This window comes from Doryrhamphus excisus, chromosome 22 (genome assembly GCF_030265055.1).
Source record: "Doryrhamphus excisus isolate RoL2022-K1 chromosome 22, RoL_Dexc_1.0, whole genome shotgun sequence".
NCBI lineage: Eukaryota > Metazoa > Chordata > Actinopteri > Syngnathiformes > Syngnathidae > Doryrhamphus > Doryrhamphus excisus.
In genome coordinates this window covers 9,266,041-9,283,065 of record NC_080487.1, presented here as the reverse complement: position 1 = coordinate 9,283,065, position 17,025 = coordinate 9,266,041, and the positions used below count along the sequence as shown (strand labels likewise).

Genomic DNA, 17,025 nt, shown 5'->3' with positions numbered 1-17,025 from the left:
GGACACCCAACCATCTCAGTCTGGCCTCTGTGTCTTCATCTCCAAGGCCTATAACATGTAATGTGCCTCTGATGTACTTGTCCTGATCCTATCCATCATGGTCACTCCCAGTGAGAACCTCAGCATCCTCATCTCTGCTACTTCCAGTTCTGCTTCCTGTCTTTTTTTCAGTGGCACTGTCTCCAGACCAAACAACATGGCTGGTGTGCGTGGCAAGGATATTTCTATGGGAGTATTTTTATGGGGGTATTAATTACTTGTTATTAGTTTGTAACCCCAGTGGAAAGTGGAGATCTACTGCATAAATGTGTCATATTGGACGTCATACCTAAAGTTGTTGCCGGTGTCTTCAATTAGGAAACATTTTCCTGATGGATTAAAGCAGTTTTGGTCTAAAATCCTCACATTTTCATAAGAAAATATCAATGTAAAGCACTAAAATAATATGAATTCATTACATTGAAACATCTAATTGAGAATGGGTCATTTTTCTTACCAAATTGTGCCAAATCGACAAAAATAAATGGCAACAGTCAGGCTGGAGCTCTGTGTAGTCCTTATGAAACAGCTATTGGAAGACGTCACCGGGTCGGTTCCTGTGCGGCCATCTGCTGCTTTGTGACGGTCCCTCCTGTCCAAGTGGTGGCCTGAACACACCAGTGACTCACCACTTGTTGTATACACCAGCAAAGTCAATCTTAGCTACCTGACTTTGCATGTTATTAAGTGCTCAGTCAGCAAAGGCATGTGGAGCTCGGACGGACACAGACAGGAAGCCGGAGGTCTCACCGCTTCCTGGTAATATGCCTTGTCGATAATGCATATTGGATATCACATCTTTGTTTGTTTTACCAGAACATCAACAAATGCTGGTTTCCACAGCTCACAATAGCCACGTTTACATGGACCCAAATATTCCAATTCTTTCAAACGGAAAGAATGTAACCTTTGTATACACCTCATTCCGAAAGAAAAGTGCCAATCCGAATGAATATATAATGGGATTCCCAGGGGTGGAATATTCCTTTCCCCAATCCGATTGAGGTATCTTGTACCCGCTCAATCGGAAAGAAACGCAGACGTCTCCCAAGCTTTGAAAATGGCGTCGAGCAGTCATCACTGGACTACAGCGGAAAGTTCGTTTTTGATTCAAACTTTAAAAGAACTGAACGTAATTGCAAGACTGGACGGCCGAAAAACTCACAACTGTGGAAAAAAGCATAGCAACTGTCCCAACAACCGTAGTAATCACACTCTCGTCCGCCATCTTTGATGAATCACGTGATGTTGTTTACGTTTTACTGCGCATGCCCCATTGACTATTCCGTTTGATTATAGTGGTACATGTAGACAGGAGATTGGAATATTCCTTTCCATGTATACACTGGGGCGTCACAGCGAGTGGTTAGCGTGCAGACCTCACAGCTAGGAGACTAGGGTTCAATTCCACCCTCGGCCATCTCTGTGTGGAGTTTGCATGTTCTCCCCGTGCATGCGTGGGTTTTCTCCGGGTACTCCGGTTTCCTCCCACATTCCAAAAACATGCTAGGTTAATTGGCGACTCCAAATTGTCCATAGGTATGAATGTGAGTGTGAATGGTTGTTTGTCTATATGTGCCCTGTGCTTGGCTGGCCACCAGTCCAGGGTGTACCCCGCCTCTCGCCTGAAGACAGCTGGGATAGGCTCCAGCACCCCGAATGAATGAATGTATACACTGTTTTCTGGTACGTTATTCGGCAAGATTCCATTCGGAAAGAGGAAAATCGTGGCTATTGTGGATTTCAGAATGATTTCTTTCTCGTCTTTTCACATTATTAACCTGAAAACCTGAATGAAAAGTACCTAATGCGGTCTTGCCAGCGGGCACCATGTCGGTGACCCCTAGCATATCTAAACAATCAAAGATCGGCTATCCGGTGGGATACATAGTGGGTGTCTACAACCATGCATTCCTGCATGTAGTAGCGAGCAGTCAGGCGGATTACAGGACACAGACAAATTTGTGTAGAGGTGTCATAACCAAACTCTCCTTGTGTGTCTCGGACAGGAAATAGGGTGCAGAGCAGTGGAGCGCAGAAAAAAAGGGGGGGAAAGAGAGATTGGCGTAGAAAGAGGTGGGGGGGGGGCTGCGTGGCAAGGACAAACGCACATAATATGCTGCAGTCATATGTTCTGAATACAAAACAGATGAGAGAGGACACATGCAGCTCACTTGTTACTATTTGTTTGTCTCCGCTAATGTTTGACAGCACTGCAGTGCAAATGCAACGGAGGAAGAGAGAGCGGGAGGGGGTGTGAACACTGCAGCGCTGATAAGACTGTGACGTTATAGACTTGTTCATGTGTGTGTGTGTGTGTGTGTGTGTGTGTGTGTGTGTGTGTGTGGGAGAGAGCTCACCGATTCAACCGTAGCATCTCAACGAGTTGAGTCATTCAGGGAATCTCTGAAACTGAAGTCTGTGTTGTGATGTTAATGGAGCAGGATCTCTTCCAAGAGCAACCACCTTTCAACGCCTGAGAAGGAATACATATGCGGTACAAAATGCAAGGATTAGCTAATTATAGCTCCTCAATTCCGGTTTAAACGCCAACACTTCCCCTGCGTATGTACTTGCAGCATAACCGGGATGCATGATTTTGACTCGTCAAAGCCAGGCTAGGGTGCTGTCGCCTCCTTGAGTCGTCAAAAACAGCAATAAAGGGGTACCGAAATAAGGCACCGCTATTACCCGCTTGAAATTTCTCACACAGGCGCTACAAAAACAAAAAAAAAACACGTGCTGCACCTTTTGGGAACTGCCAATCACATGCCTGTAAAGTTTGATTAAGATTTGTAAATGTACTGCAAAAAAGGCTAGTAAGGATAATTCATAATGCCGCCTACAGAGAACATACTAACTCCTTATTTCTAAAATCACAAATACTTCAACTTGCTGATATAGTTCATCTTCAAACAGCTAAAATAATGCATAAGGCTAAAAATAACCAATTAGCTAAAAATGTCATCCAATACTTCTCTACAAGAGAGGAGAAATATGATCTCAGGGAAGAAGTACATTTGAAACACTTCTATGCTAGGACTACGTTAAAAAGCCATAGCATTTCAGTATGTGGAATCAAACTATGGAATGGATTGAGTAAGACCCTCAAACAATGCACAACGATGAGCCAATTCAAGAAACAATACAAGCAGTTGATGTTTGCTAAATACAAGGATGAAGAGTCTTAAACCAGTCATTATGTGCTATTTATATATCAAAATAAAAATAAAAATAAAAATAAAAATAAAAATAAAAATAAAAATAAAAATAAAAATAAAAATAAAAATAAAAATAAAAATAAAAATAAAAATAAAAATAAAAATAAAAATAAAAATAAAAATAAAAATAAAAATAAAAATAAAAATAAAAAAACTTGTATGGTCATATCACCTCGTATTTCGGTACGTGGCAAAAAATAAAATAAAAAAACAAACAAACAAAAAAACTTTAACTATATTAGGAAAGCAGGAAGTGAACAAATGTAACAGTTACTGATTGTAAAAGTACCAGATGGAGGGGTAGGATTTAATAAGCTTTGCTTCTTCGTACTCCTTTTGGACATGTGGAACTGTGAACTGATTATGGGATGCATTCAATTGTAATCTGATGCATGTTCAAATGAAATATTACCATTACCATTACCATAGATAGGTTGAAAAACGTCGAATTGGCGACTCCATGGGTATGAATGTGAGTGTGAATGCTTTGCCCTGCGATTGGCTGGCAACCAGTCCACGTTGTACCCCGCCTCCCTACGGAAGTCAGCTGGGATAGGGTCCGGCATACCTCAGCGACCCTAATGAGGATAAACAATATATAAAATGGATGTATAGCTACAAGTATAGCTGTCAGCCATGTTTTGTGTTTACGTTTGAATAGAACGTGTCGTACGTGGGATGTTTCCCAGTAGTCTTGCAGCATTTGGTTTACAGTATTGTTGTAGATGCTTTGGATCAACTTTCCCAGCATAAAGAAACCTTCCAAATGCACCGTGTGTGCTCTAAGTCGGATATATCCCAGTAGTCCTGAATGCAGCATGCCACACGTTTAGCCTGCAGTTGTTGTGGTTCCAATAGATGCATTTGATAAACTTTCTAAGTTCATGAAACTTTTCCAATACTAACATAAAGAAGCCTGACAATTGGGGGTCATTGAGGTGTAAAAGTGGAAAAACATGTCTTACTTTTGTTTTTTTTACGCTTCCTTCCTTGACTCTGACTGCATCTGCTCCCCGTTTCACATGAACCTGCTACTGCTGTGTAACTGGGATACAGCAGCTGCCAATGATGGCGATGATGATGATGATGATAATGATGCAAGGGAAGGCTATTCCAGTAAACCCCCCCTCTTGCCCCGCCAAGGTTACACTCATGCTGCAAGATAAGTGGCTACATTGGGAGGTGATGGACACCAGCCGTTCGCCCCGCATCAGCTTGTCCTCGTCCTCCTCCTCATGAGGACGAGCGTGGTTTCCATTACACGTCATTTAAATATTCATTTTTCATGCCTCCTTCTTCAGATCATCCGTCAGTGTCGTCGAGTTTGTGCTGAGTCTGCAGCGAGCGCGCTGAGCTCTCGCAAAAACATCACGCGGACGCAGCTCAAGCGTTTAAAAACACAAAGCTTTATTGATCAAGCCTTTTTAAGACGTTTGACTAGCAGGTCATCATGATATTCCGGCTGTGCGTCGGAGCACTATTTGGTTCAGTCCTGTCCTTGGTGTCTGAAAGCAGAGGCTATAACGCAGTGGTTGCCATGGCGACCGAGAGCAGCAGGCAGTGCAGGGTGTGGGGAGGGAGGTAAGGGGGTGCTGCTGTGTGTAATACTGTAATGATAAAGCTCTTCTGGATGGTGCCGCAGTAAACACGGCGCCACAAGGGTCCCGTTAAAGGAAGCGCACGGCGCACCGCCATGTACAAATATAAGCCGTCTCCATGTGGTTATATTGCATACACGCCCACCTTCCCTCCAACACGCCCCTGCTACCTCCTCCCTTTGTTGTCCCCTCTCGCCGTCCTCTGTCGCATGGGATTGGCGAGAAGCACACCATTGTCTTCCTCAACTTCCTTCCTCCCGCTCTTCTCTCTCTCGCTCGCTCTCAACCTTTTAAATTTATGTTGATGATCTCTCGGAATCTAATTTGAGAGTCTAGAGAGCGAGGGAGACTCCATTGGGCCTTGAAGGTCATGTGGGCTGCAGGTGTCACACACGTCGGCTTTACTGTTGGAAATTTAACGCATTAGGCTTCATGCCCATATGACACTGCACCACCGGATCGTATATATTCAGAGCGACACACACACACACACACACTCATGTTGCAGGGGATGAGATGCATGGAAGAGAAGCGCCAGAGGAGATAAATAAGTATGAAGTGACAGATCATCTTCCTCCACCTCTTTCTTTTTTCCCGCCTTCGCCTCAATGCGGCACTCGTACAGCGGACCGCTCGCTATATGAGATCAGGCCGGTGCACGTGCCAAACGCGTGTTTGTCTCGTGCAGATCACTTGTGGACGCTCGCCATGTGAGTTCTGCAGGGCCCAAACACCCGTGCTGTGCATGTACACAAGTATAAAAGGATGGACATTCACCTGCTGTACTCTTTAATGAGAAAGCACAGTAATCAGTGTATACACTGTTTTTGTTTGCTATGTTAAAGGGAACCTATTATGCTTTTTCCATTTTTCTGACCTATAAATGTAGTTAGAATGTTGTATTCTCGTGTTAAACCATGCCAAAGTTTCAGATAATGAGGTTTCCGCATATGGAAGTGAACCCTGAAAGAAGTTTAAGATAGCTGAAAACGCTCAGTTTCCAAAGGCGTGGTAAAACTGTTCCTTTGTGATGTCACATAGGGGCAGATTTCCTTATATGGGCGTGACTGGAAGCAGATAAGCTCTCTGCCCTCTCCCAAGCGCTGCTGCTTTGTTTTTCTTGCTAGGAAAGCCACATTTGTTTACAATTCCTAACGAGACCATCATCAGGCACAAGTGATTGGAGTTCCTGACTTCATTCACATTACGCATAAATTATTCATTCATTCATTGTCTACCGCTTATCCTCACGAGGGTTTGGGAAGTTTGGGATGGCTCAAAATGCTCGGTTTGAAAAGGCGTTGCAAAACTGCCCCTTTGTGATGTCACAGAGGGGCGGACTTCCTTATGTGGTTAACAGTTTAACAGTTAAACACTTTGGCCGTGTGAGCAATCACAGCGTAGTGGGCATGCCCAGAGGCAGGCCGTGGGTGGAATAAATTAATACCGACCATTTCGGCGGGAAGCATGATTCCCAAGGAAATACAGCAGGAATAGGTGCAGATACTGGAAAAACTAAAATGTTTTCTGTGCGGGTTATTGTGTGTAGCTGCTCTATAGGAGACCACAACTCAATACATGATAGGTCCCTGTTAATGCCATCACGGTTTTGCTTTGAAAATAGCAAATATGGCCAACAACACTTACAATGTCCGCTCTCCTTGGGATGGCTGTGTTTTCCAGCACAAGAAAAATGATGACGGCAAACAAGCATCTTGTTGAATATTTGTAGCGAAATTGAGAGCTCGGTATCCACTCTTCCGTCTGTGAATGACGCTGAGACTAGCGGTTAGCAATGTGTTGTGTTAGTCCACGAGTTAAAAATAGTTTTTGTTAGCTGCTACAATAATAATATGGCGGTAGTTTGGTTAATATACAAATCAGTTATGTAAATAGAACACTGTTGGTGTTTTGTTTGTGTCTTTTTCTGTTTAGTATAAACCTAAACGTGACATTCTGACTCTGATATGTTGATTTCATCACCTATTTACGTTTCGCCAATCTTTGTGCTTTCAAAAACCCCTTTTGGCATTTCTTTCTTGTAGCGCTTATATTTTTATCCCACATTTTGTCCCGTCAACTTTCTCCTTCATGCTTCTTCACTGGAGCGTCGTCATGTCTCCCTCCCACCTGTCCACCCCCTCCTGTGCCTCCACCTGTGTAGCCTACATGCTGTAGAAGAGGTGACTGTAGCTTTGCCACTACATTCTCTTTGTGTGTGTTTTTCATGGAGGTTTGCCACTCTTTTGGTCTGATGAGAGTTTAGTGGGAATGTGTACAAAAAAAGTAATGCTCTGTAATTAGCAGAAAGGAGATTTATTTTGGGGGTTACTTGAAAAAGCTTTTTTTCTTTTTTTACGGTATATTAATAGCATTTTTGTGGCTCTGTTGGTGGAGTGTGTGCGCATGATGCAGTCAGTGCTCAACTTGCAGTGTGATGTGTTATCAAAGTTTGAACATAAGACTGACCAATGAGTGCATGAACAATAGGCACGTTTACATGAGGAGTTTTTCTCTTTCCGAATGACCTTTCCGAAAGCAATGGTATACATGGAAAGGAATATTCTAATCCTGTGTCTACATGCGGCGCTATAATCAACCAGAACAGTCAATGGGGCATGCCCAGTAAAGCGTAAACACCAACATCACGTGATACCGACTTCCTCCAGTTTTTCTTTCACTTGTTGGAATAACTCCGTATTGCCAGTTTTTCCTTCGTCCAGTCTTGAAATTTAGTTTGAATCAAAAACAAACTTTCCTTAGCAGTCCAGTGCCGATTGCTCGCCTTCATTTCTTTTAATCGAAGAACGTCTGGAGCTGCGTGTTACGTCATATCTCAGCATTCGCTGAAAGAACGCACCCGGGAACAGGAAAAGATAAAGTTCAATCTTGCTAATATTTTATAATTAAGCTCGGCACATGTTTTATATAGATATGTATTTTCTTTTTTAATAAAACTGGACTTGTGAATGGCGTATAGAAGGGTTTAGATTCTGTTCCACAGATGGCGCTAATGCACACCAAAGCTGCTTGCCAACCGCCAATAAACAACAGAAGAAGAAAAACGAACGCAGTCTGACAACTTTCCGTTTGAGCGGGTACAAGATACCTCAATCGGATTGGGGAAAGGAATATTCCACCCCTGGGAATCCCATTATATATTCATTCGGATTGGCACTTTTCTTTCGGAATGAGGTGTATACAAAGGTTACATTCTTTCCGTTTGAGCAAATATTGGAATATTTGGGTCCATGTAAACGTGGCTAGTGACTAAGAATCAGACCAATGACTGTATGGTCACATGGTGCAGAAAGGAGGGACTTAATCACCAAGTGAAACCAAGAAAATACACGCAAATACTGAAGTGATGAAACCTCAGTTGCATTTCTTTTTTTTAAAGTTGTTTTCTATAAACAACCAGCCATTTCAACTTGTTTAGGTCGGTAGGGGATTGTTCAGTCGCCACGTATACATGGACCCAAATATTCCAATTCGGTTTATTTATTCCAATTAGGTTTACTTACCAATGTTTGTTCAGTCATTGGTCAGTCTTATTTATGATCTCATACAATAACTACTCCAGAATGTAGTAGAAAGTTAAGCTCTAGTACAAGAATAACTTTAAGTGTGATTCCCTGCCATGATTATCTATGGCTGCATCCATTACATCACACATTTCATCATATGGAATAACATCAGCAAAAAGCAGCATAGCACTTCAGGGCAATGCTCGTTTTTTTTCTTCCTGCTTGCCCTCATTTGTACGTGTGAAACATTTCTGGTTCCCAGCCAATGAGGAAGCGTAATGAGCGGGTCCCGCTGGTGCTATCCTGCTTCCCTGAGACACACCGGCATGGTGGGGTGGGGGGGGACGGTAGGAGGAGGGTGATTGAGAAGCCGTGTGTGTGTTTGGGCGATAGAGGGGGAGAGCACTGCAGCAATCGGAGAAAGTAGGTCAGACATAGCAGCGGAGAAAAGAGGTACAGGAGAGACATGGAGCGGGAAGCGGAAGCACAACTCTTTGGGGGTAGAAAAGTCGAATAATATGGCGTACTTGAACTAAAGCCTTTTATTGCTTCTTGAATGGACACATCCATTTACACCTGCAGGCCATGTTTACTGGACTCACTGCTGCAGGGCCACCTCTTTTTGGCTAAATGCCTTCTATAAATATACGTATAGGCTTTTCAATGAGCTAGCCACAAGGCCGCCTCTGTTAAGGAAGTTTACTCTGGATATTACATAAGTGCACAATGTCAAAAATACACAACGGCACGCACAATACACTAAAGGCACTCAACTCAGGGCTTCTTATATATATGGGCTCCATTCAAGTATGAATTACCTTTCTCTTTTGCTCTTCAGGCCATGTCTGTGTTTTATTATTTATTTGATGAAGCACAAAGTATACTGCATCTATAAATATACACTGCGGCCCTTCTGGAACTGGACTGCACCAAGGAAAGATTGTGCAGTAACAACACATACGCACACAAACACACACGGTGGAATTGATTCATTGACAATTGCCTGGGTAAAAGCCTGCAAAATTGCTCTTATGAGTAATGGGAAAAGTACCCTATTTTCTGGACTATAAGTCGCTCCGCGTATAAGTCGCACAATGCCAAAAATGCATAATTAAGTAGAAAAAACATACATAAGTCGCACTGGAATATAAGTGTCACGGTTCGGCATGTCTGTGTTGCGGTGCGACCCCAGGATGCAGAGAGCAGGACCGAATGCAGGTAAAAATATTTATTTTTGCAATAAATGCGGCAGCAGGAAAAAGGCAACTCAGGTAGCAGAAGGACAAATGATAATGATCCCACAAAGGGAGAAGCACACACCTGAACTAAATAGAGAGGACAAATTAGGGACAGGTGTGGGTGGCAATGGCAACGAAGGCAGAGGAGGCAAAACAGGAAGTCCAATACAAAATAAGAAAACCAAAGCCCAGACAGGGAACATAGACAAAATGTCACACAGGAACCCACACAGGGCGTGACAATAAGTTGCATTTTTTGCGGGTATTTTATTAACTACTTTTAACCAAAACAGACATTACGTCCTCTTGGAAGGCAAGTTCTAACAATAAAAGAATAGAGAACAGGCTGAATAGATGTAAGATATGCTAACACAATGGTTATTCAGCTACACTAAAAATGGTAGTGGTTTTATTTCATTTGAACATGCATCAGATTACAATTGAATGCATCCCATAATCAGTTCACAGTTCCACATGTCCAAAAGGAGTAGGAAGAAGCAAAGCTTATTAAATCCTACCCCTCCATCTGGTACTTTTACAATCAGTAACTATTACATTTGTTCACTTCCTGCTTTCCTAATATATATATTTTTTATTTTATTAATTAAAATTTTTTTAATTTTTTTTATTTTATTTTTTAAACTTTAATGTTTTTACATATTTAATTTTTTTTTAATTTTTAAAATTTTTTAAATTTAAATTTTTTTTAATTTTTAATTTTTTAATTTTTTAGTCATGTACCGAAGTACGAGGTGATATGAGCATCCAATGACATAATGGGTACCATAGTAAGTGTCAATATAGTGATATATATATATAGCACATCATGACTGGTTCAAGACTCTTCATCCTTGTATTTAGCAAACATCAACTGCTTGTATTGTTTCTTGAATTGGCTCATCGTTGTGCATTGTTTGAGGGTCTTACTCAATCCATTCCATAGTTTGATTCCACATACTGAAATGCTATGGCTTTTTAACGTAGTCCTAGCATAGAAGTGTTTCAAATGTACTTCTTCCCTGAGATCATATTTCTCCTCTCTTGTAGAGAAGTATTGGATGACATTTTTAGCTAATTGGTTATTTTTAGCCTTATGCATTATTTTAGCTGTTTGAAGCAAGTTTAAGTTAAGATATTAGATATAAGGAGTTAGTATGTTCTCTGTAGACAAAGTAAACATGAACAGAAAAGGTGTCCAGTGTTTATGTAACATTAACAGTATTTTCATTTATAAGTCGTTCTGGAGTATACGTAAGTAGCAGGAAGAGCCAACCTATGAAAAAATGTGCGACTTATAGTCCGGAAAATACGGTATACATGTCTGGAAAAGGAAGCATGTCAACAATACTACTAAGGGGCGGGGTTGTTTAACATTTCTGTTCTAAAGGTTCTCTTTTAACAGTTACCTCAAAGCCGTTCTCTTGAATGAAGGTTTCTCCTTTCCACAGGATCCTGATTGTTTCACCTTTTTTCCCTACTTATCCGCTTTCAAGAACTCCACCCGGACTTCAAAACTCACACACCAGCTGCGATCTAATTAAATTAAAGTCCCGAAAATGGACTTATCTCTTGGATACGTTTGTCTCTCTGACTCACATCCCTTTCACCTGAGCCACTTTTTTGGGCACCGTGCTTATGTTTAATGCATTATACTCCTATATGAAGTAACTGAGACTAGTATCCTGTGGGTATGTAATATAAAGGGTTTATATAACTGGCGTTTTTCACAGTGTGGGAGAGTGAGACATCCCTCGCGACTGAAAACAACCCCCATACCGTATCCTAACAAATCAGGGGACCTCATTGTGTCACATGACTGTAAATGTGGCATGTGTTATGGTCATTCCATAATCATTAGACAAACGCTCACTAGCCACATTTACATGGACCCAAATATTCCAATTCCATTCGTGTTATTTGCTCAAACGGAAAGAATGTAACCTTTGTATACACCTCATTCCGAAAGAAAAGTGCCAATCCAAATGAATATATAATGGGATTCCCAGGGGTGGAATATTCCTTTCCCCAATCCGATTGAGGTATCTTGTATCCGCTCAAACGGAAAGTTGTCAGACTGCGTTCTTCTTCGTGGTGTTTTTCTTCTTCTGTTGTTTATTGGCGGTTGGCAAGCAGCTTTGGTGTGCATTAGCGCCATCTGTGGAACAGAATCTAAACCCTTCTATACGCCATTCACAAGTCCAGTTTTATTAAAAAAGAAAATACATATCTATATAAAACATGTGCCGAGCTTAATTATAAAATATTAGCAAGATTGAACTTTATCTTTTCCTGTTCCCGGGTGCGTTCTTTCAGCGAATGCTGAGATATGACGTAACACACAGCTCGAGATGTTCTTCGATTTAAAAAAATGGAGACGAGCAATCGTCACTGGACTGCTAAGGAAAGTTTGTTTTTGATTCAAACTAAATTTCAAGACTGGACGAAGGAAAAACTGGCAATACGGAGTTATTCCAACAAGTGAAAGAAAAACTGGAGGAAGTCGGTATCACGTGATGTTGGTGTTTACGCTTTACTGGGCATGCCCCATTGACTATTCTGGTTGATTATAGCGGCGCATGGAGACACGCCATTGGAATATTCCTTTCCATGTATACCATTGCTTTCGGAAAGGTCATTCGGAAAGAGAAAAACTCATGTAAACGTGGCTAATGACTTCTGGGAAATTCGTTGCTTCAACCAACTTAGCTCAAATTTTCCACACAGGTGCTCGTCAGTACCATAAATGTGGGCACCGAATTTTCTGGCGATTGGAATGAACACCCCAAAGTTACAGTGAATGTTGTGTGAGCATATTGTGTGTTTCATAAGCAAACTAACTCTTTGCTGTGGTGTCCTCTCCTTTTGTTTGCAGTATGTGGCGTTTGGTTCCCTATTCTTCATCCTCATCTCCATCTCCACTTTCTGCATGGAGACGCATGAGGCCTTCAACACCATCCTCAACAAGACAGAGAATGTCACGGTGGGCAACGTGACGCGCGAGGAGATAGTCTACGAGGTGGTAACCGACAGCTGGCTGACGTACGTGGAGGGCGTGTGCGTCATCTGGTTCACCATCGAGGTTCTGCTGCGAGTCATCTTCTGCCCCGACAAGTTCGAGTTCTTCAAAAGCACCCTCAACATCATCGACTTTGTGGCCATCCTGCCCTTCTACCTGGAGGTGGGCTTGAGTGGTCTGTCCTCCAAAGCTGCCAAGGACGTCCTGGGGTTCCTGCGGGTCGTGCGTTTCGTTCGCATTCTCCGAATCTTCAAGCTGACCCGCCACTTTGTGGGCCTGCGTGTCCTCGGCCACACCCTTCGCGCTAGCACCAATGAATTCCTCCTGCTCATCATCTTCTTAGCCCTCGGTGTCCTCATCTTCGCCACCATGATCTACTACGCAGAGAGAATCGGAGCCGACCCAGATGACCCGACGGCGAGCGCCCACACCAATTTCAAGAATATCCCCATCGGCTTCTGGTGGGCCGTGGTCACCATGACCACCCTGGGCTACGGAGACATGTACCCGGAGACGTGGTCGGGGATGTTGGTGGGCGCTCTGTGTGCCTTGGCTGGTGTGCTGACCATCGCTATGCCCGTTCCTGTCATCGTCAACAACTTCGGCATGTACTACTCTCTGGCCATGGCCAAACAAAAGCTTCCCAAAAAGAAGAACAAACACATTCCCAGAGCACCCCAACCGGGGTCTCCCAACTACTGCAAGCCAGACGCCCTGGCCATGGCTACTGCTTCGCCGCAAAGGCTCTTGGGGAATGTCCTAGGTGGAGTGATGGGTTCTGGAGGCATTGGGGGTGACTGTCCTCTCGCCCAGGAAGAAATTATAGAGATCAACAGAGGTGAGATGTTTCTTTTTTTCTGCTTCTGGAACAAATGATGGACTAACATGATGTGAAGTGGTGGTGGAGTTAAAATGTCACAGAATAGAAGATATAAAGTAATATTGCATAGCTGATTGTGTTGGGGCGGCACGGCGGTCTAGTGGTTAGCGCGCAGACCTCACAGCTAAGAGACTCCAGTTCAATTCCACCCTCGGCCATTTCTGTGTGGAGTTTGTATGTTCTCCCCGTGCATGCGTGGGTTTTCTCCGGGAACTCCGGTTTCCTCCCACATTCCAAAAACATGCTAGGTTAATTGGCGACTCCAAATTGTCCATAGGTATGAATGTGAGTGTGAATGGTTGTTTGTCTATATGTGCCCTGTGATTGGCTGACCACCAGTCCAGGGTGTACCCCGCCTCACGCCTGAAGAAAGCTGGGATAGGCTCCAGCACCCCCGCGACCCTCGTGAAGAAAAGCGGTAGAAAATGAATGAATGAATGAATGATTGTGTTGGACCCACACTGGAGAAATCTTCACACTGATCAGAACTCATGTGTAATTTATTATCAACTGCTAGGTCCAAGGTTGCCTTCAGGCACCCATCTGCCAGCCAGGAACAAGCACTACGTGGGTGGGGGGCAGGGAGGGACGGAAACTGAACTCAATTATCTATTAAAACAGCTTAATGCCTCTCAAATTGCGCTGACTTCACATATTTTCCAAGCGCCGTCATCAGTAAAATCAGGAAGGGAGGTAATTGGGCTCTTTGTTGGCTCTTTGATGCGTCGGTGACATGTAGTGATAATGCACCTTTAATGCATCATGGGGGTCATGAGGGAGCTGGGAAATATTGGCTCCATCAGTGTTTTTACGACATTTTGTCTGCTTAGTTTTCTTCCACTTCATCAAAGTTCAGGACTACAGATGGAATACTGGATGGAATGTCAAGATGGCTCTACTCGCTGTTGTCTGGTAAAATTTCAGACAAATATAAACTAGGGCAGCCACAAGCCATTATTTTGATAGCCGACTAATCACCAATTATTTTTTTTTTGGGGTAGTCAACTAATCGGATCATAAATAAATTGAATGCTTTTCGCACCAGCATGAAGCTGCTCTTATGTAACCATCGTTACACCACAGCTAACAGTCAACCACAGCTGGAAATGTTCAAGGTACCTGTACATTCATTGTACAGTGATAGGTGCTGGAGCCTATCAAAGCTGTCTTCGGGCGAGAGGCGGGGTACACCCTGGATTGGTTGCCAGCCAATCACAGGGCACATATAGACAAACAACCATTCACACTCACATTCATACCTATGGACAATTTGGAGTCGCCAATTAACCTAGCATGTTTTTGGAATGTGGGAGGAAACCGGAGTACCCGGAGAAAACCCACGCATGCACGGGGAGAACATGCAAACTCCACACAGAGATGGCCGAGGGAAGAATTTTACTCGGGTCTCCTAGCTGTGAAACCTGCATGCTAACCACTCGTCCGCCGTACAGCCCGGTACCTGTATATGCTAGCTAAAAATAAAGCCAATTAAGATGACAGTTTATAAAACCTTTAACGTGGAAGCAGGAAGTCCACGGAAACACTAACAAAAGGTGCAGAATCGGAATTCTAGGATTTTTTTATTGATAAATTGAGTATTTTTGCAATTGCAAAACCTTCTAAATATGGATTATTAGAGCCCTGTAGACTTTTAGCAACACTCCTACAGTCACTTATAATAATAAATAATAATAAATAAATAAAAAATAAAAACAATCAAAAATAAAAAAAATATAAAAAAACTTAGAAAGCAGGAAGTGAACAAATGTAACAGTTACTGATTGTAAAAGTACCAGATGGAGGGGTAGGATTTAATAAGCTTTGCTTCTTCCTACTCTTTTTGGACATGTGGAACTGTGAACTGATTATGTGATGCATTCAATTGTAATCTGATGCATGTTAAACCATTACCATTACTTATGCTTGTATTGCTCAATATAGACATAATAATATAATTTAAGACGTCTTAGACATAAATGAGACATTCCATAGCATCTCAAGCTAACATTAACAGAATACTTTGCGGCTATTGTCTCAGTATATTGTTCCTAGCTAGTGTCCAGTGTAGTGGAATACTCAATGCCACAGTGAACACTCACACAGGAGCTGCTGTCAGCCACAACTCACGCCAGTCATTGACACTCTCCGACTGAATACTAACATGATCACTGATGCTAGCGTCCTGGCTGGTCCAGGAATATTGTTGACTGATAAAGTAGGGTGATCTCATCACAAGCCAACTGTATAGCCTCACTCGGATTTTGGAGCTTATGGAGCATATTATTATGTAATGTTGCTTTAAACAGTTTGAGTCATTATTAGGGGTTTGATTACAGTGTGGCTATCTAATAACCGCTGTATGAAAATGCTGACATTGCCTGTGATGTGATACCCACGATGCAATTTCCTGCTCAGATTCCAAGCAGAACGGCGATGCAGCTTCGGCTGCGTTGGCCAACGAAGACTGCCCCACCATCGACCAGGTGCTCAGCCCAGACGAGAGGAGCCCCATCGGGCGGGGTCCTACCCGGGAACGCTACCAGCAGGACCGCGCCTGTTTCCTGCTTAACACCAGGGAATTCCGAGCCACAGATGGGAATGTGCGGAAAGGTAGGGGAAAAACACGGACACAAACATGTTATGTAAAGAGTCCAACATGCATACATTTAGGAGGGATGGCCTCTTATAGACAGGAGAGCACACATGGAGGAAGTAGACTCACATGCACACTTCAGCTCTTGTGCTCTGCTCATGTTTGTTCCCGCCTCTTTACATCCATGTGTGTCATCAGCGCTTGGTTTGATTAATTCTGTCTGGCCTCAAACGTTACGTCTCCTTATTGATTTATTTGTCTTGTTTGACTTTCTGTTGTCCATCTTTCCATGATGTCCGTGTGTTTGGTTGCGTGTCCATCCATGCTCATGAACAGTCTTTCTCTGTCTTCTGGACTCAGACAGTTGACCATGCATTAATTTACTTCTGGTCACTTCTCTCTCTTTCTCTCCCGACCCTTCTTATCGCCCCTTTTAATTTCCCCCGAACCTGCCCCTCATTCCCCTTAAATAAACCCATACACTCATTCCCATCCCTTTTGTGCCACATCCATACCCTGCCCCCCCCTTCCCCCTTTTCATTTAATAACCACCATCATCTTTGTGCTCATGACAACCCAACACCTTCACCCATCCACGACTCATCGCAATCAAACCACCACCAATCACTGCTACCGCCAACCTGCACCCAAACACTCCCTCGCACTCCCTTCAAACTTTTCAACACCCCCCTTGTTGACAACAAACTAGAGGCAGCAGCCCTGGCACCCAGCCCAGACTCCCCTCTGACTGAGGATTGGTATAAGATGGAAGGGTCTCTGTTACAGCAGGACCTCAATGCAAACTCCACCTCCTCCTGGATCAAACCATAGGCCAGAGGTAACAATGCAGAAAATGAAATCAAGATAAAGCAAAAGGCCGTAGGTGCAGTAGCTACACTTCCATACAACTCCA

The 17,025-nt window shown here is 43.1% G+C and overlaps 1 protein-coding gene across 4 annotated transcripts in view; it reads left to right on the top strand.

Moving 5' to 3' along the window:
* Nucleotides 1–17,025, top strand: part of LOC131109813 (potassium voltage-gated channel subfamily C member 1-like) — a 57,025-nt gene that overhangs the window by 16,689 nt on the left and 23,311 nt on the right. For 3 of the 4 annotated variants that reach the window (XM_058062180.1, XM_058062183.1, XM_058062182.1), the window contains exons 3-4: nucleotides 12,496–13,477; nucleotides 15,935–16,129. In XM_058062180.1, coding sequence (XP_057918163.1) covers nucleotides 12,496–13,477; nucleotides 15,935–16,129 — 1,177 coding nt within the window. Of the gene's footprint in view, nucleotides 1–12,495; nucleotides 13,478–15,934; nucleotides 16,130–16,821; nucleotides 16,951–17,025 lie in introns of all 4 variants that reach the window. The other variant, XM_058062181.1, reaches the window with a different exon arrangement.